Genomic DNA, 19,517 nt, shown 5'->3' with positions numbered 1-19,517 from the left:
GCGACAGAGCCAGTTTGTTCGCCGCAAGAGCAACCGCAGCTGCCGCAGCTAGCATCTCTCTCGCATTTTAGCGAACGTCCTGGCGTTTAACGACTGCTTCAGCGGGAACTGTCTTCACTGCTCAAGCTATGACTGCTGTGAGAGTCGAAGTGCCCACTTCCAACTTTATATTTATTCAGCACATGAGATAGTTATTTCATTATCGCTGTTCACGTCTGAAATGGGACGTCAAAAACAGCAAGAACTTTTTCGGTTACCTTGTATTTGTGTTGTAAGGATATTGATCCTTCTGAGGGGTCCGGACACTGGTAGTACAACCGGAAGTTACAACGAAAAAACTGAAAGGATATTTACGTTGCAAACCGTAGGTTCTAGAAGCCTAGACGTTCGGATTAATTAGTGCTCTTGCTGAACATAATTATTAGTGCATCACACGCAGAAGAAATACAGAAAAAAAGTATACCTTTGTCTCAATCCTATTTTGCTGCACTGGTAAAATCATAAACGGCACGGAACTTGTTAACGCTTAACGATGTCATGCTCTTGAGAACCATTACGATTAATGTGGGGCTTTTCTCAGAGTTGGCTACGTAACTCTGGGTGCTGCCGGCTCTGCTGCTTCCACAGGGTGTACTGGAGTACCGTATTGCCACGACATACACCACGTGGGGCGAGATGTTCTCCAAGATGGCGCTCATACAGAAGAAGTACCGCTTGAAGGAGTTCTACGTCAGCGACACCACCCTGGAGCAGATCTTCGTCAGCTACGCCCGCAAACAGATCAACTTCACGAAAGCGTTGGCCTCCACCTCCTGATCGCTGACCCTTGGATCTGCGGCTCGTGGTATATTAACCACGCAGCCATGTAGATTGCTGTAGAATATTGTGTATAGTACTGTTTATACTGTATTTATTCTATAACGTTCTTTGTTGTGCATAATTTCACGTTGTGTTGCTTATGCTTCTTTTTCTCTCTTGCCTTGGACCTTTGAGACAATGGACAATTCAGTGTGCTCCGCTTTCCAGTAGGACTATTCGCCACTATACGAAAGAATAGTTTGCTTCCAAGTAAATATTTGAGACTATTGATTTCGACTACTACAAAGAAAACACTAAGACGCCTTCATGACATTCTGGCGTGATGCCGTTCGTATAGTTCGCGAAAGAGTCATCAATTCAGCGATCATTTTATTGTGATTAGCCATCTGCGTTGCAGCGCGATGCCGGGCCGCTACATGTGTCCTTGCAAGGAGTTGATGCAGCCTTTTGTTCTTTTTTTTGTGTACCGCGCTGTGCCTTCAGCAGCTGTTATTGTGTAGCGCGCTGTGTCTTCAGCGAGCTGTTTGGACAGTACCCAAGCTCGGCATATTGACTGTGGCGTGGACCGCTCTCTTGTTTCATATAGCGCGGTTTGTTGCGCATGTTTGAAGCGATCAAACAAGATACCCTTTGTGACGGTGGGTGCCGTTTGCGAACCAACGCTAAAAATATGATTACCCCAGCATTAACTTCTGCTGCATTCTGCTAATTTGTTGCATGTTCTGTTCACTGCAGTGGTTAGTAATTGTCTTTTCCATTCTCTGCCACGTATGTGCCGTAGCCATAAAGCTTGCCGAGCTTTCCATCTTATTTCCGCGCTCATTTCCGAATGTTCCTTTTATATTGAATGCTTATCGAAGGTGTATTTCAAGTGCTAATAAACGCTAATATGCTATGAAAGAGTAGGGTAGGGTGGTCGAAATTTCCGGAGCCCTTCACTACGGCGTCCCTCATAGCCCGAGTTGCTTCGGGACGTTAAACCCCAACAAATAAAACTAAACCAAACCAGGTTTTATCCAAAAGCAGGAAAAAATAAAGGAAAAGACGAACTTGCACAAGCGAACCTTGTGATTGTAGCCATGGAGGAAAAAACTGAGGAGGGAGCATCCGGCGATGACCTTGAAGCCTAGTCTTAACAAGTAAAGATATAACAAAAAAAGTTTGCCCCCCCCCCCCCCCCCCCCCCGTGATCACGCCACGTGATAGCGTGCGGTAAAATCTAGCCCCGCTGCGCGCGCGCATGCGTCGATTAGCGCGGCAAATTAACTGTAGATCAACCGCCTTTCTGTAGACGCCCCGCGCCACAAGCCACGCGTACGCGAGATCAAAATATACCAGAACCAAAACAAAGGACTGACAGGGGGAGCGAAAAACTGAGTTGAGTTGGGTTTAATGGCGCATAAGCGACTAAGGCTATCATGCGCCAAGCTCAGGGTATAGAAAATTCTTTTAAACAGCTGTTATACTAAACTCTAAATGAACGGTGGTGTAAAGGGCCTAAAAATTTAATTCGTGCAACCTAGTAAAAATATAAGAAAATTTTAAGACTTATGGTAACTGCTTTAACTGAGGGAGAAAACTGCTTCATAAACACTCGGCTTGCGAACGCTGGCCGCGTGACGTCACGCTCCCTCAGTTTTTTTTCCTCCATGATTGTAGCTATATGTAGCTAATGGAAGATGCGCCATCTAGTGATGGTACCTCGTAAGCGCGCTTGGTCGATCTGTGTGCGCCCTCTGTCGTGCCTGTCAAGAAGTGGACCTCGACCACCCATCTCCACCAGCACGAGTGTGCCACTCCTCCTGCAAAAATTCTGTGTCGCGCACTGTGGTTCCTTCTGGCTCACACTGCAAACACAGATCGCACTGCAGTTTACTGGAAAAAGGTAATAGCAAAATTCGAACTCCCTCCATGTCAAAATGGCTAAGAGAGTTGCAGGAAGCCACTGCCCGAACTTCCTCCCTCTGCGAGCGTCAGCTGCGGCCGACCTGCTCGGTGTCCGGTTGAGCGTTTTGCCAGAGCGAGCCACTGTAACCAGGGAGCCGGGACTTCCCCTTTTAGTGCCTGCACATGCGCCGGATATCTTTTTGATGGCGCTCTGAATGGCGGAGATGCTGAGCTACTAATCAGGCATCCGCGTATTAAAAGGCCTAATAGTCGTAACACATGTCATTGGTGTGCGCGCACCAGGGAAGATCACGATAGCTCAAAAAACGAGCCTTTGATACCGATGATCTAAGCACCCAAAATATTTGATACCGGTACCATATACAGAACTGGAATGGGAACAGTTGGGGTTAAGAGTTAATGAAGAATACCTGAGTAATTTGCGATTCGCTGATGACATTGCCTTGGTAAGCCACTCAGGACAAGAACTGCAAAGCATGATCAATCAGTTAGACAGGCAGATCAGAACGGTGGGGCTAAGAATTAACATGCAGAAAACCAATGTAATGTTCAACAGCCTAGCAAGGGAACAGCAGTTATCAATTGGTAGCGAGGTGCTGGAAGAAGTAAGATAATATGTCTACTTAGGGCAGGTAGTGACCGCAGATCCGGATCATGAGAGGGAAATAACTAGAAGAATAAGAATGGGGTGGAGCGCATATGGCAGGTTCTCTCAGATCATGAATGGTAGCTTACCAATATCCCTCAAGAGAAAAGTATACAACAGCTGTATCCTACCGGTATTCACCTATGGGGCAGAAACGTGGAGGCTAACAAATAGCGTTCAGCTTAAGTTAAGAACAACGCAGCGAGCTATGGAAAGGAAAATGATAGGTGTAACGTTAAGAGATCGGAAGAGGGCGGAGTGGATGAGGGAACAAACGCGGGTTAATGACATCTTAGTTGAAATTAAGAGGAAGAAATGGGCTTGGGCAGGGCATGTAATGCGAAGGCAAGATAACCGCTGGTCCTTAAGGGTAACGGAGTGGATTCCAAGAGAAAGCAAACGTAGCAGGGGACGACAGAAAGTTAGATGGGCAGATGAGATTATGAAGTTTGCGGGGATACAGTGGCGGCAACTCACAAAGGACAGGGTTAATTGGAGAGACATGGGAGAGGCCTTTGCCCTGCAGTGGGTGTAGTCACGCTGATGATGATGATGATGATACAGAACTAAAATCGATTTCCGATGCCGATACCCTGTACTGCATTGTCAGCACTTCGATACACCACTGCAACCGCCAATATAAAGCTGGTAAGATGACTTGTAAAGTAAAAAAAAATCCCTCGTTCATTAGAGCCGAACTCAAAAGGTCTCTTCGATTTGGCTGCACTGGCTGCACTAGTTTTGCTAAAGTTCCGCCACCGTGCAACGAGCGCGCAAGGCCGGTTCCGGCAGTTCACAACACTAGCGCCGCACTGTCTCTGTCAAAACGAATAGGCAAGTTCAGAAAATGTGCAGGCCATCTGGCATCGTGAACTGGCTGGCACTGGCTCCGAAGTGAGTGCAGCGCAGTCGAGAACTCGTCGAGAACTAGGCCTGCACTTGTACAAAACGAAGAGGAAAGTGCATAGGGCGCGCGCTGCACTGGCAAAACGTATACCACACTGCTGCACTCTCTGAACTCGTGCAGCTAGTTGAGCCAAATCGAAGAGACCTAAAAACCACGACCCAAAAGCAGCCAAGAAGAGACATTATCTTCAACATCATCAACACCATCAGTAACGACTTCTTAGAACCTGGTATCAGCCTTCTCTGCAGGTATCGCCCGCGAGTGCGGAAGAAGAAAAAGAAGCCGCTATACTGAGTGTATAGAATCCGGCTCTCGATACGCAGAAGAGAAGTTTCAGCTTTGGTGACTCTTGATGTTGCAAAAGCCTATGATAGTATAGAACATACTATTTTACTTAACAAACTTGCGCAGTTACATCCTCCAACCTACATTTATGCATGGATATCTGAATTTCTAAAGGACAGATACTTTTACTGCGCAGAGGGTACCCTATGTTCTAATACTCACCATCAATCAAGAGGAGTGCCGCAAGGTTCGGTACTATCACCGCTGCTTTTTAATATTTTGTTCAGTGACATCCCCATCCGTCCTGATATAACAGTTTTTGTGTATGCAGATGACATAGCTTTTTTCGCCTCGGCCACGGATATCCATTCCCTTTACCAGATTCTGCAGGGATATTTGGATGCCCTTGGAGTTTGGTTGCACCGTATTAATTTGTCCCTGAATGTTAACAAATGTGACATACTGGTATTTCCTCCAGACACGTCTTTGCACATTTCATTAGCCCATCACTCTAATCTGATTCCACAAGTGGAATCTGTTACATATCTAGGTGTTACTTACCATCGAACCTTAGATTGGAGCCTTCATATAAAGAACAATGTGCGTAAAGGAGAACGCGCTCTAGGCCGGCTGACACGAATCGCCAATAAAAGGTTTGGGATGCGCCGCGACACATTATTGTTACTATACAAAGCTTATGTAAGACCTATACTTGAATTCGGTTGCATTTTGTTCTCTGGTAGCGCAAACTACAAATTTCAACCCTTAATCTTACGGGAAAGGCGTGCTCTACGTCTCTGCCTTGGTCTCCCAAAATCAGTTTCAAACGCCCTGCTTTATCTCGAAGCCAGTATGCCCGATTTAATTTCCCGCTTTCAAATACTCACGGTGCGAACTTTCCTCAGGTCGTTGGACCCGATGACTAATGTCAGTACTCCTATTTTTGTGTCTCAGCAGGCCTTATTTTTTTACCATCATTGACCACGATATCAAATGCCACAAATTACCTTAACGCAGAAACTTTTAACACCGATTGGTGTTGATCTCAGTTCTTTGCAGTGGGTTGACGACACGCCGGCAGCAGTGGAATTCCATTTTGACCACATCTTCCCATCTGATGCGAAACACATGCCCACAAACATTTTAAACGGCATTCTTTCTGGTCATATAGCGGAATTCCCCCATCATGTGGTGCTTTCTACTGATGCCTCCGTCAGCTGCCAAAAAGCTGCAGTTGGCATCTCTTCGCAGGATTTGGCATGGAGCTATTCTGTCCGCCTCCCAGATTATATCCCTATATTCTTTGCGGAATTTTTGGCTCTTGGAATGACCCTGCACAAAATTCCGTCTCATGTATCTCACGTTATCATCCTGGCCGATTGTTTGTCAGTTTTAGTCTCCCTTGAAACTTCCCAAAAAGATTTTTTGTGCCGCTTCCTGCGATTTTTTGTCCCGTCCACTTTAAAGGAGGTCCGTTTTGTCTGGGTTCCTGGTCATGCAGGCATTCACTCCAACGAGGTGGCTGATTATTTAGCAAGGTCAGCTCTTGACGGGCCAGTAACGCATCCCGTCCCGAATTTCAGTCTGCTGGCGATCTCCAGGTTTCAGCGGTTCCCACACATATCAGCCAGGTTACGCGATCCCTTACTAAATACTACTGATTATCAGCACTTAGCCTATAAATGGAACGTCCGTTCGTGTAAAACCAGGCAGTGTGAGGTATCAATGACGCGACTGCGGTGCAGGATTCCCAGTTTAAATTTATACCTATGCAGATGTGGGTGGTCTCCGACAAACCTATGTGACTCATGGGGGACGTTGAATCTGTGGACCATTTCCTGCTCTACTGTCCAAAGGTCGCACTTCAGAGAAAGATTTACCTGGAGGTCCCTCTCTCCAGGTTAGGGCTCCCGTTATCTCTGCCATTGTTGTTATCGTTCGGAGCGAGCGCCAAAGGATTTGCATTGGGTTCCATTTGTGGGAATCTCCATGATTACATAATTGCAACTGGTAGGTTGATTTGCTAACTCCTTTAAAAGCCTTGGAGTTTTCTTTTTTATATATATATATTATTATTCTGGCCAAAATGTTCTTTGTTATTTCACTTCAAATATTCTTCTGTCGATTTTCATGAATACAATTTTCAAACTTCACGTTTGGCTCCGATATTTTGTCGTAATCCTATGAAAATTTCCTCATGTATACCACTCTACCTTGGCCAATCCCCCCCCCCCCCCCCCCCCCGTGGGTATGTACCATTATAAAGAGGTGAAGAAGAAGAAGAAGAGTGTATTCGGTGCATCGACAAGCGCTGATAAACTCATTGTTGCCCCTGCGCGGAATGAGCGACGATGACAGCCTCATGCAGGAGCCCGGAGGAGCCGAGACTCGTAAGCGAACTAGGCTAGAGTATCGAGCTTTGCCTGCCGCCAACCGTGGTTCTCGGGATGTTTTTGTAAGCCTACTTTTATTATGCCTGATTTCGGTCACACCTCTTGACGAACGACATCAGGGGTTGAACGCTCCTCATGGATACTGACTGCGTGCCATTGGTAAATAATACACACCATGGTGGCACGTCGGGTTCCTGGCAAGCCTGAGTGCACAGTTTACTGAACTCATGCCAGATGGTTGATGGGAACGGTGTCAGTGTTACGGTATACAGTTTAGACTGAGGGTACGGGATATTGCAGGAATGAAAGATATCCTTGTACTAAGCATCAGGTGGCCAAATTAGTATGGTATTATCCCACTCGATAGACGGCGCAAAGAAGAGGGGCCATAAAAGATGGTTTATGCTTTATGGAGTTTAACGTCCCAAAACTACTCAGGCTATGAGGGACGCCGCAGTGAACGGCTCGGAAAGTTTGACCACCTGGGGTTCTTTAACGTGTACTGACATCGCACAGTACACGGGGCTCTAGAATTTCGCCTGCATCGAAATTCGACCGCTGCAGCCAGGATCGAACCAGGGTCTATCGGGTCAGAAGTCGAGCGCCATAACATTGAGCCAGAGCGGCGGCAGGGGCCATGAAAGAGGATGTATCGATGGCTAACACTATGTTGGGCCGCTACTAGAGTGAACACGAGTGCTCCACATGTCGGAGCATTGCGGCATAACGTGCAGGCTCAGGCGCGCGGGAGGGTATGGTTCAGGCGCTTTTGGAAGTCTTCAGTGATGTGCATAGCATTCTCATGTTACGCCCTGATGAACTGCGATCTAACTACACTTTCCACGGCGAGCTGTCGTGCTGGCTCAAACAGCTGGCTATCCTGTACACAAGGCACAATTTGAACTCACACGCCATATATAGGGGTATGTAACCAACCCCTATATAAAGCGTTCATTGAGTACGAGAAAACATTTGATTCAGTCATGCATGCATTGCGGAATAAGAGTGTAAAGAGTGCTATGCGAGAATACTGGAAGATATCTATAACAACTGCATAGCTACCATAGCACTTCTTAAAGGCAGCAATAAAATCCCAATACGGAACGGTGTCAGGCAGGGAGACACGACCTTGCCGATGCTATTCACCGCCTGTTTGCTAGAGGGGCTCCGAGGCCTGGATTGGCAACAGTTGGGGATAAGAGTTAATGAAGAATACCTAAGCAATCTGGAATATACTAGTGACATTTCCTTGCAAAGTCACTCAGGAGAGAAGCTGCAAAGCATGATCAACGATTTCGACAAGCAGAGCAGAACGGTTGGTCTTAAAATTTACTTGCAGAAAACCAAAGTAAAGTTCTACAGTCTAGCAAGGGAACAGCTGTTCACAATTGGTAGCGAAATGCTGGAAGTGGTAAGGGAATACGTCTACTTAGGGCAGGTAGTGACCGCTAATCCGGATCATGAGAGGGAAATGACTAGAGAATAAGAATGGGGTGGAGCGCATATGGCAGGTTCTCTCAGATCATGAATGGCAGTTTACCAATATCCCTCAAGCGAAAAGTATACAACTGGTGTATCTTATCGGCACTCACCTATGGGACGGAAACGTGGAGGCTAACGAAAAGGGTTCAGCTTAAGCTAAGGGCAATGCAGTGAGGTATGGAAAGAAAAATGATAGGTTTATTGTTAAGAGACCGGAAGCGAGCGCAGTGGGTGAGGAAACATAATGATATCCTAGTCGAAATCAAGAGGAAGAAATGGGCAGCGCTGGTCCTTAATGGTAACGGAGTGGATTCCAAGAGAAGGCAAGCATAGGAGGGGGCGGCACAAAGTTAGGTGGGCGGATGAGATTAAGAAGTTTGCGGTGATATGGTAGCCACAGATGGCAAAGGACAGTGTTGATTGGAGAGACATGAGAGAGGTCTTTGCACTGCGGTGGGTGTAGTCAGGCTGATGATGATGATGGTCAGTTCGAATTGGACCGTTCATATACAACGCGTTTTTCCTCTGTGGTATTTTTTTCTCTTTTTGTCATTGTTGTACGGTGCTCGTAACTTAAACTTCTCTGTATATATCCTTACGGTACGCAAAATAGCGCTAAGACCATGCAACAGTACCACTGGGAATGCTCTGCATGAGTGTAATCTGCATGGCTGCCAATTTGTACAGCGTTATTGAAGCACCAATTTCATGAACGCCATCGGTTCCTCATTTGCCCGTAATCTTACAAAGTGCCGTTGGACTTGCGCTCAACGAAAAACTTAAGAAGTGAGTTTTTCACTGTACCGCACCCTGCATAAATGTAAATGTACTTGCCAAGAAAGCGCCTTTCCTTCTTTCTTTCTTTCTTTCTTTCTTTCTTTCTTTCTTTCTTTCTTTCTTTCTTTCTTTCTTTCTTTCTTTCTTTCTTTCTTTCTTTCTTTCTTTCTTTCTTTCTTTCTTTCTTTCTTTCTTTCTTTCTTTCTTTCTTTCTTCTTTCTTTCTTTCTTTCTTTCTTTCTTTCTTTCCTTCTTTCTTTCTTTCTTTCTTTCTTTCTTTCTTTCTTTCTTTCTTTCCTTCTTTCCTTCCTTCTTTCTTTCTTTCTTTCTTTCTTTCTTTCTTCCTTTCTTCCTTTCTTTCTTTCTTTCTTTCTTTCTTTCTTTCCTTCTTTCTTTCTTTCTTTCTTTCTTTTTTTCCTTCTTTCTTTCTTTCTTTCTTTCTCTTTTCTCTCTCTCTCTCGCTAGTTATTTCTCGATTTTTTTCTCTCTCACTCTCTCTCTCTCTTTCTCTTTCGTTGTCCCTTTCTTTCTTCCTTTCTCCTCTATTTCTCTCTTCGTCTCCATTCTTTCTTTCGTTCTTCCTTCCATTTTTATTCTTTCTTGTTTTTCCTTCCGTTCCTCTTCCCTTCTTTTTCTAACTATCTTTCTTTCTGACTGCAGACGCCGAACAATGGGCCCCCGTGCCCAGAGCAGCGGCGGCACCTGCGCATGCCGGCACCACCAGAGGACAGTTGGCCCACTGGCTCTCGTCCGTGGCGCTGCTGGCGTGTGCCGCCTTACCGCTGCTCGGCGTCGTTGGCCTCGCCGGGCTGCTGTACTACGCCTCGTGGGTATGCATCCCGAGAATTTGAATATTCCGCTGAGTGATGTAATTTGGTAAGTTGAAACAGTCAGTTCGTCGTTTTTTTTTTTTTTCTAATTTAAAACGAAAGTTTGAACTCGAAAGTATCCGGTGTCTTGTCATTTCAAACTGAGGAGTTTTCAGCACATATATTTTACTGCGAAATATAGAAAAACTTCTCATCAGGCCAACTGCTTGCGCGCTCATACAATAACGCTTTGGAAAGAGAGATTATGTATGCCCTGATCAGCTGTTAGTGCGCCAAGCGGAGATGACATTTACCCCACACTGTAAACAGAAAGGAGTAAAAAGGGTGTAAAGTTGTCCTCTAGCGCACACCCTTTAAAAAAGGGTGTGCGCGCCAGAGGACAACTTACTCCTTTTTACTCCCACATAGGTGTATTTGTGTTTAGAGTGCAGCAGCTCGTTCCTCATTCGACAGACAGGGAGCGGCTGGAGATTACCGATAAGTATTATGATGATGTCAAAAAGCTGTGATATGAACGGAACCAGCGGCTATACGTATTTCCCTCCAGCGCTTACACTGCTGCATTGTTACATTTGGAGCTGCGAAATATGACTACAGGAACGAAACTCGCCCGCGAGACGCTCATGGGTGGCAGTGGAAATGCGACAACTGTTTCTGTGGCTTTCGTTCCCTCATTACAACTTCTTCCTCCTCCTCCTCAAAGCATCTCGCGCGTGAGAACAGATCGTTACTGGCTTTTGCGTGTGAGTCGGGCAATTGCATTACTGCGACGTTTGACAGCATGTGTCGAGGAACTGCGCATTGTCCCATGAGGGACGCCTTAGTGAAGGGCTCCGAAAATTCTCGCAGGTGGTCGAAATTTCCGGAGCCCTTCACTACGGCGTCCCTCATAGCCTGAGTCGCTTTGTGACGTTAAACCCCCGTGAACCACAGCCAGCGAAAATACTGAGAATCCGCCTTTCGACTGGCAGGTACCAGCCCCTAGCTTTTAATCAAAACAGTGCGTCCCGTCAAGAAATTTTTAATGCACGCTGACGCAGTGCACAAGCGTTATCCTGCAACATCGATGAGCAAAAGACCAAAATGTCTCCGATTAATTTCGTTCTCGCCACTGAAGGCAGCTAAACGTCCCGGAGGAAGCCAACGCTACGTTCCCGTTTGTCTACAGCGCAGAGAAAAAAAAAAAAGGCCGTCCACGTAGGTCGCATTCATCACCATCAGCCTGACTGCGCCCACTGCAGAGCAAAGGCCTCTTCCATGTCTTTCCAATTAACCCTGTCCTTTGCGTGTTGCGGCCACCATATCCCCGCAAACTGCGCATCGCGCGGCTCTCATCCGCGCACCTAACTTTCTGCCTCTCCCTTCTATGCTTGCCTTCTCTTCTAATCCACTCCGTTTCCCTTACGGACCAGCGGTTATGTTTTCGCATTACTTGCCCTGCCAAAGCCCATTTATTCCACTTGATTTCGACTAGGATGTCATTAACCCGCGTTTGTTCCCTCACCCACTCCCCCGCTTCCGATCTCTTACACTTATTATTTTTCTTTCCATATCTCGCTGTGTTGTGCTTAATTTAGTTGAATCCTTTTCGTTAGCCTCAACGTTTCTGCCTCATAGGTGAATACTGGTAAGATACAGCTGTTGTATACTTTTCTCTTTAAGAATACTGGTAAACTTCCTTCATGGCCTGAGAGATCCTGCCATATGCGCTCCACCCGATTTTGTTTCTTCTACTTATTTCCCTCTCATGATCCGGATCAGCGGTCAATACCTGCCCTAAGCAGATATATTCCCTTCCTACTTCCAGCACCTTGGTACCGATTGCGAACTGCTGTTCCCTTGCTAGACTGTGGAACATTACTTTGGTTTTCTGCATGTTAATTTTTCGACCCTCCGTTCTGCTCTGCCTGTCTTACCAGGATTTATTGTTTACAAGAGATATTCCGCGGCCTGAATTAGGAACAGCTGGGGATAAGAGTTGACGAATAATACCTAAGTAATCTGCGATTCGCTGATGACATTGCATTGCTAAGTCACTAAGGGCATGAAGTGCAAAGCAGGTAGCCTTGTCCGATGCTAAAACCTACGACTATGCGAAACGGAATACGTGACAGGCAACAGAGTGTGGGTGCACGCCTATCCAGAGGCGTGGACTAAGCGAACAATTCTTAAGGCGTTATTTGTGGCCGTACAAAGTCATTTAGTGACTTGAAGGACCTAACTAGACGAGGTCGTTCCGAAAGGAGTGGCGGCATCTCAGCTGCGCTGCGCACGCCCGGAAGATGTGGCCGTTGCCTTGCAGTTCCACGGAACGGTGTACACAATACGCGCGGCTTTCCGTTGCGCTAGTCACATGACACCAGTAACGCGGTCCTGATTAATCCCCGTTCGCGAGCTCTTTACAAGCGTCTTGTATCCACTGTTCTCCCTTCGCGGCGGCCGGCGACACGTCAGTGGCCTGACTTCACAGTCGCCTTCCATTGGCTGTTCTCTTCTACGGAACGGGAGAGATAGCCCCTGGACCGATCGTTCTGCGGAACTGCAAACCAGCCGATCTACGGGAGAAAAGCCGGTTTGTGCAGGAAGCGGCGCGCGGAAAGCGTTCTGCGTTGCGCGATTTCCCGCTAGTGTGAGTGCGCCTTTATGTCTAGCGCTTGGCCCCGCCGCGGTGGCTGAGTGGTTACGGCACTCGGCTGCTGGCCCGAAGGACGCGGATTCGATCCCGGCCGCGGCGGCCGAATTTCGATGGCGACGGAATTCTAGAGGCCCGTGTACTGTGCGATGTCAGTGCACATTTAAGAACCCCAGGTGGTCGAAATGTCCGGAGCTCTTCCCTATTACGTCCCTCATAGCCTGAGTAGCTTTGGGACGTTAAACTCCCATAAAACAAACCATGTCTAGCGCTTGAAGATTTTTAACGCAAGGTAAGGGAGGAATGACAACGTTTGCATTCCTTTGCTTTCTTTGAGTATCGACCCTTGAAATCCGCCTTACCCACCGGGCCCATGCTTCTACAAGGGGAACTGTAACGATGATAGAAAAAATCTTCTCCAATGTTCTTTGTTCATCGTTGGCGGCGCGCGGCCTTATCACTTTGTCATGCCAGAGCCGATTAGATTTCACCGGAACGGCTTCAAAAAAGTGGCGCCCCCATTGGCGTGTTTCTTTCCATACGGGTATAAGATATGAAATCGCGAACATTAACGGAAAATTTTCTATCTACAGCCACTAAATCTCGACGTAACAGCAAAAGCATTTGTTGGGCGAGTTGGTGTTTTTGATGATCCATAACTACAGCGCAAACGACAGGACAGCGCTGTGTGGTGTCCCTTCTTCATCTCTGTCCTGTCGTTTGCGCTGTAGTTATGGATCTCGACGTAACATTTTTTTGAATGCGGGAGAAATGGTTTGAGATCGATGCAGATATGTGGTGCCTAATGAGAGCAGTTTTACCTTCACCATGTATACTTGAGTGTTAGGACCGCAGCGCGACAAAAGCGGCCGCACCATCTCGAATGCGAAGAACGGCACTGCTGTTAAGCACCACAGGAGTCGTGCGAAACTAGCGAACTCCCTGTAGAAAGTATCTTCAATGCGCATCGCAATCAATATGTTGCAGTGGTATGAACATTACCACACATATGAAATGGACCAGCAGCCTATTATGCCACGCTTGGAGCCACCACCACGTGTTCTGGCCTGTGCGCAACCATGCTCGTTCATTCTTTCAGCGCTAGCTGTTAATGCTGGTTCTTGTCATTCATACGCGTCGATAACTTATTTCTTACTTCTAGACCTAGCGATTGTTTAGGCGTATTCACGGTGCTAATTACACGTGTACTAAGCGCAGTGAATTGCAAGATCACCTGGACGGAGCCGGTTACACGCATGCTTATTTGGGCTTTCGTAGACCACGAGGTAGCGCATTTTCTATCTTGAAAAGCTTGAAGAAACCTTAGAGCCTAAGAGGAAAACAAAAAAAAATACCAGACAAGAAAGATTGGCGTTCGGTCCTCCTTTGGTTCAATAGTTGAAGAAGAGAAGATTTCAACCCCCTGAAAATTTGACTGCCTGCTTTGCTGGCGTGCATAAAAAAGCAAATCCTACAGGGTAGCCTTGCCAAGTAGAGAGCATGCACTAGATTCATGTTTACTACATGCATCTCGGACAATGCGTCTAGTGGTATGCATCGATGCATGCCGCTAGATGCATCGCCAGAACTACGCGTGGAGTGGACTCAGATTTGAGAGGGAAATAACTAGAAGAATAAGAATGGGGTGGAGCGCATATGGCAGGTTCTCTCAGGACATGAATGGCAGTTTACCGATATCCCTCAAGAGAAAAGTATACAACAGCTGCATCTGATCGATACTCACCAGAAACGTGGAGGCTAACAAAGAGGGTTCAGCTGACGTTAGGGACAACACAGTGAGCTATGGAAAGAAAAATAATAGGTGTAACGTTAGGAGATCGGAAGCGTGTGGAGTGGGTGAGGGATCAAACGCTGGTTAATGAGAGCCTAGTTGAAATCAAGGTAAAGAAATGGGCTCGGGCAGGGCATGCAATGCGAAGGCAAGATAACCGCTGGTCCTTAAGGGTAACTGAGTGGATTCCAAGAGAAGGCAAGCGTAGCAGGGGGCAGCAGAAAGTTAGGTTGGCGGATGAGATTAAGAAGTTTGCGTGGATACGGTGCCGCAGTTGGGAAAGGACAGGTTTAATTGGAGAGACATGAAAGAGGCCTTTGCCCTGCAGTGGGCGAAGTCAGACTGATGATGATGATGATGCACTTGACCCCGGGCAGTACCGCAAGTGATGTTTTTGCAGGAAAGAACGAATGAGGAGTTTAGTATGCGTGGGCCTCTTAACGCAGTTGGCGGCCAGCCGAGTGCGGCCTGAGGACGTGCCGTGCGAGACCGCGGGCTGCCAGCGATTGGCTCGTTTCCTGGAGGCCTCCATCAACCGATCGGCCGACGCCTGCGACGACTTCTACGGATACGTGTGCAGCAACCAGATGTACGAGAACACCTTCAAGAAGGTGCGCTCTCTCCGGCCTCCGCAGCGTCGACGAAAGCTGGCACGTGATAGACGGAGCTGCAGCACGAACTCCTTGTGGGCTCATGTCCAATGTTTTCGGACAAAAGTTTTGAAAATTGAAAAATTGCAAGATAGCTCTTATGGGAATATTGATGGTAATGGTCCATTCTTCTGGTATGTAGCAAAATCTTTCTTTTAAAATGTTTCCATCGATCGCATCCAACAGTTAAGGCCACCGTAGTAGAAAACCAATGGAGACCGCTTTCGAGGATTGCAAATACATTGATAGAAAAAAAAAAAAAACAAGACTGCCGTCGAGTGATCGGCGGATATATTGATTGTTAGAGCGAAATCTTGCATTATATGTAAAAACTGACATCATAAACGGTTTCCCGCTCATCAAGGCTCTTGTAGAGAATTCTTGGGTATGTCTTGGGTTAAACAAACAGAATGGCTTGAGTTAAACATAACTCAACCCTTCAGGCCAGATACTGCTGAAATTCACCTTGCGGCATGAACAGGAGCTTTGAAGGATTCTACGATGTGGAAGCTCAGGCGAATTTAAGAGTGGACCGTAGATTTAAGAGTGAACCCCCCTCCCCAACCAAAGAATTCGTATTTTTCCGCACTTTCACCAAATTTTTAAGAAATGCAGGTGTCAGCAAACCCCCCCCCCCCCCCCCCCCCCCCCCCCGTCCTGCTCCTGAATTCACCCCTGGCGACGGAAACGCCAAAATGAATGATGGCTGCCACTGTCAATGTTTTGCATCACGGCTCACCACGAAGGCTGAGGGGCTATGGCGCTAGGTTGCTTAGCCCGAGGACGCAGGATTGAGTCCCGGTCGCGGCAGCCCCGTTTTCGTAGAGGCGAAACAGAAAAAAATGGCGGACGATTTAGAGTGGTTAACACTTCGGTTTCCGTTCCAGGCCCGGTTATCAAGGTCAAGTAGGCTTCAGAAAAGGGCTTGGTTTATGGTTTAGGTCATGGGAGTTTGTGAGGTTTATGGGGGGCTCCGAAAATTTGACCACCTGGGGTTCTTTAACGTGCACTGACATCGCACAGTACACGGGCCTCTAGCATATCGCCTCCATCGAAATTCGGCCGCCACGGCCAGGATCTAACCCGCGTCTTTCGGGTCAGCAGCCGAGCGCCATAACCACTGAGCCACCGCTGAGGCGACGGCTTCACAAAAAAACCGGCGAAATCGAGCTTAAGGTCCGCCTTAAGGGTTTGACGTGATGGCATTAACGGGTTAACGCCCATGTATGCGGAATCGATCATTCTCTGATTTGCACTCATAGATCGCTGGGAGCCCTCATATCGCTCCTGGCATAGAGCCACTGCCCTTGGAATAGCAGGTGCTGCCACCGCTGAGATTTGTGTATTCCATGTTGTTCTCCCCGAAGAAACTAGCTCGACTAATCATTAATTTAATCGTCACCTGCCATGGTGCCCAGTTTCCTCACAATCTGATGGGTAGGTTGTGACGACGCCACAAAATTACGTGACCTAAGTGGCACAGCTCTGTCCCAGTTTGCTTCTGTGGTGGATTTTTCGGGAATTTTTCGCTCACAGTCAACGACGCCGACGCCGTATCTGTCACATTCAGCCGGAACGATAGCAATAGCTTCCAGGCTGCTTAAGCTGCGCGCTAAAGCACATCAGGTGGTCAGAAGTGACGTGAATCCTCGCACGCTGTCTCTCACAACTTATTCGCAGCTTTAGTGCGTTGAACTCGCATACCGGACCATACCATTTCTCACCTTAGGTTAAGTACAAACCCTAGGAATGTTCCTTCGCCCCTGGCCCTTCATTACCGATCTCTACTTCCCCGAATTGTCCGCACCATGTGCTGTGGCATGCGCTACCAGTCAACGTACTCCTCGCAGATGAGGAGGCAGCAGATGGCGAACCTGACGCGGACGTTACGCGCTAGCCCGGTGCCGGCGCAACGCCAGTCGGCGCTGCAGAAGATGACGGCGCTTTTCTGCTCGTGCGTGTCGCTCGTCTCTGAGAACCGGTCCGAAAGCGCCGAACTGTGGGCCTTCCTGGACAAACACGGACTCCAGCCGAGGCCCGTGGGTGGCAAGAGGGCTACAGGAGGAGACCGGCCCGACCCACTGGAAAGCATGGTCTATCTATCGGTCACGTATGGTTTGCAGCCCGTCGTGGCGTTCAGCTCGCACGGAGACAGTGATCAGAACCGCTACCACCACGTGAGCAGTTTTACCAAATGTGTTCCGGGTACTGTAAGAAGCGCGGGACTCACTATTGCATAACATGCTACTGGGATAGTTGATTATCAAACATTTTTGTGTACAGCTGCTGCTGTAACGGTGCAGGAAAATACAAGGATGGACAAGCAACAGATTGTGCATGTGCGCTGTTCTTCATTAGGGCGTATTTACTTTTATGAGTACCCCAAAGGCCTGACAGCTATTCCATGATAGAGGTAAGGTAATGACGATAAAAAAATAATCATGGACGTATAAAAAATAACAAGAAAAATGCGTTACACGTCGGTCAAAACGAACAATACAAAACCACAGGCAAAGGGGCAATAAAAACCTGCGTGATCATAAGGAGAAGAGATGAAGGAACAAGAATGTGCTGAATAAAGAAGCGAGCATACTTTATGGTACATAGGAAGAAGGAGGCTAGAAGAGAACTGAGTACTAAGATACTTAAACAAAGAACCATGTTATGATTATTTTTTATTCCACTTGCGCTGTAATAAGGGTTCCTCTGGGGAAAAACAAACCGCACGTTGGCCTAAACATAAGTTTAATAGGTCTGATACCTCCCATGACCAATGCATTGCGAAAATCGTAATGACGAGAACGCGTTCAACCGTCACCTTACCATCCACCTTTTCAAGTATCGTCCAGTGGTTCTAGCCCGTTTAAGATAGGCTGATAAAACTAGGCCGGGAATTGTCGAAAAGGAGGGCGGCGGGAGGGGGGCGGGGGGAGGGGGGGTTAGTGAGGCCTGAAAAAAAAAAAAGAACCGTCGAGCACAAATATCTAACAGATATTTGACCAAGTACAAGTGGGAATACAATGTATATTAAAACGTCGCGCTCCTTGTTATTGCAACGTGGCGTGCTAATTTCGAGTGACCTATGTGAGACGTCTCTTTCGAATGCAGGTATATAGTGCTCAATGTGCTGAAGCCTATGACTGAACGCTGAAATTTCCATCGGGCGAGTGCAGGCGACAGCGTTCAAACTTCTCCCGTCGCGTCTGTGCTTGTTTCTGATGTAATAACCCATTTCATGCGCACAATCATTGTTCCGGAGAAACACATCTCCCCGGACTGTAGTAATAATGCCACGTCTCTCGCAGCTAATCGGCCGCCGCGGTGGCTCACTGGTTATGGCGTCGGCTTCCAACCCAAAGACGCGGATTCGATCTCGGCCATGGCGATCGAATTTCCATGGAGGCGAAATTCTAGAGGCCCGTGTACTGTGCGATGTCATTGCCCGTTAAAGAACCCCAGGTGGTCGGAATTTGCGGAGCCCTTCACTACGGCGTCCCTCATAGCCTGAGTCGCATTGGGACGTTAAACCCTCATAAAAGAAGCCAAAATTTTGCAGGTAATGCTTTGCAATCTCCGCTGCGCAGATGGTACTCTTAGTCTTAGCACCTCATCCTTGGTGTATCCACAGTGTTCTTGCTGCATAGGATGCGTAAAAGTACGAACAGCCGGTAAGATTCCTACGCTAAACATCCTGTGGCAAGGCAAAATGGTGGGATCTGCGGAAGTCTAGTGCTACAAGCTACAAATACATTACGCAATAAGAATCGTAATACAACCAGAAGAATATTACACAGACAATGCACTTCGGCTAATGCAGTGCCGGAATGCAATAGCAAGTACATCGACCTAAGAACGTAGCAATCTTCGATCGGTCGTGCAGCTGGACATCAGCCACGGCTACAACGTGTGGCAAGTGACGCGACAGAACATGAGCGAAAGCAACGACCTCTCGAGCTTCGTCGTCCAGCGGATGTCCGTCCTGGTGCCTCCCCTGGACAGGGACGCCGTGCTGGAGCTCAGCACGGATATCATTTTCACTGAAAGCCAAGGTTTGTCATCGGGCGCTCTGCCCTAGTATACAGCACCGGCGTCATCGTAGTTTGAGTTCATTCTTCTACGGCCTTTTTTGATGAATCAAACTCGACGGTCGTCCTCTCGTCACTGCTGTTAGATTAAGTTTGATGACAATGTTTTCTTTTTTTTTGCATTTATCTTACGATCCATTCTCTACGCGCTCTGTCCGTTTTATGTATTAATTACGAGCTAATGCCTTGTTTCATCACATAAAATCAAATATTTCGTGATAGTGAATATGCAAATTTTTGATGTTTGAAAGTGAATTGTAGCTGTAATTCTGTATAATTTTAAAATAAATTGTAATTCTGTGCAATTGTGAA

At 47.2% G+C, this 19,517-nt stretch overlaps 2 protein-coding genes across 2 annotated transcripts in view; both read left to right on the top strand.

Moving 5' to 3' along the window:
* Window positions 1-1,181, top strand: part of LOC149339745 (phospholipid-transporting ATPase ABCA3-like) — a 40,275-nt gene extending 39,094 nt beyond the window's left edge. The window contains exon 24 of the mRNA XM_089550558.1: window positions 628-1,181. Coding sequence (XP_089406684.1) covers window positions 628-816 — 189 coding nt within the window. The 3' untranslated portion in view covers window positions 817-1,181. The remainder of the gene's footprint in view (window positions 1-627) is intronic.
* Window positions 1,182-6,906: 5,725 nt separating this feature from the next.
* The window catches only part of LOC149339744 (endothelin-converting enzyme homolog), a 38,779-nt gene continuing 26,168 nt past the window's right edge, over window positions 6,907-19,517 (top strand). The window contains exons 1-5 of the mRNA XM_089550988.1: window positions 6,907-6,955; window positions 9,877-10,046; window positions 14,917-15,081; window positions 16,971-17,297; window positions 19,001-19,169. Coding sequence (XP_089407114.1) covers window positions 6,907-6,955; window positions 9,877-10,046; window positions 14,917-15,081; window positions 16,971-17,297; window positions 19,001-19,169 — 880 coding nt within the window. The remainder of the gene's footprint in view (window positions 6,956-9,876; window positions 10,047-14,916; window positions 15,082-16,970; window positions 17,298-19,000; window positions 19,170-19,517) is intronic.

This window comes from Amblyomma mixtum, chromosome 6, assembly GCF_055824585.1.
Source record: "Amblyomma mixtum isolate Tamu chromosome 6, ASM5582458v1, whole genome shotgun sequence".
NCBI lineage: Eukaryota > Metazoa > Arthropoda > Arachnida > Ixodida > Ixodidae > Amblyomma > Amblyomma mixtum.
Note: the sequence above shows the minus strand (reverse complement) of the source record. Positions and strands in the feature narration are given on the sequence as shown.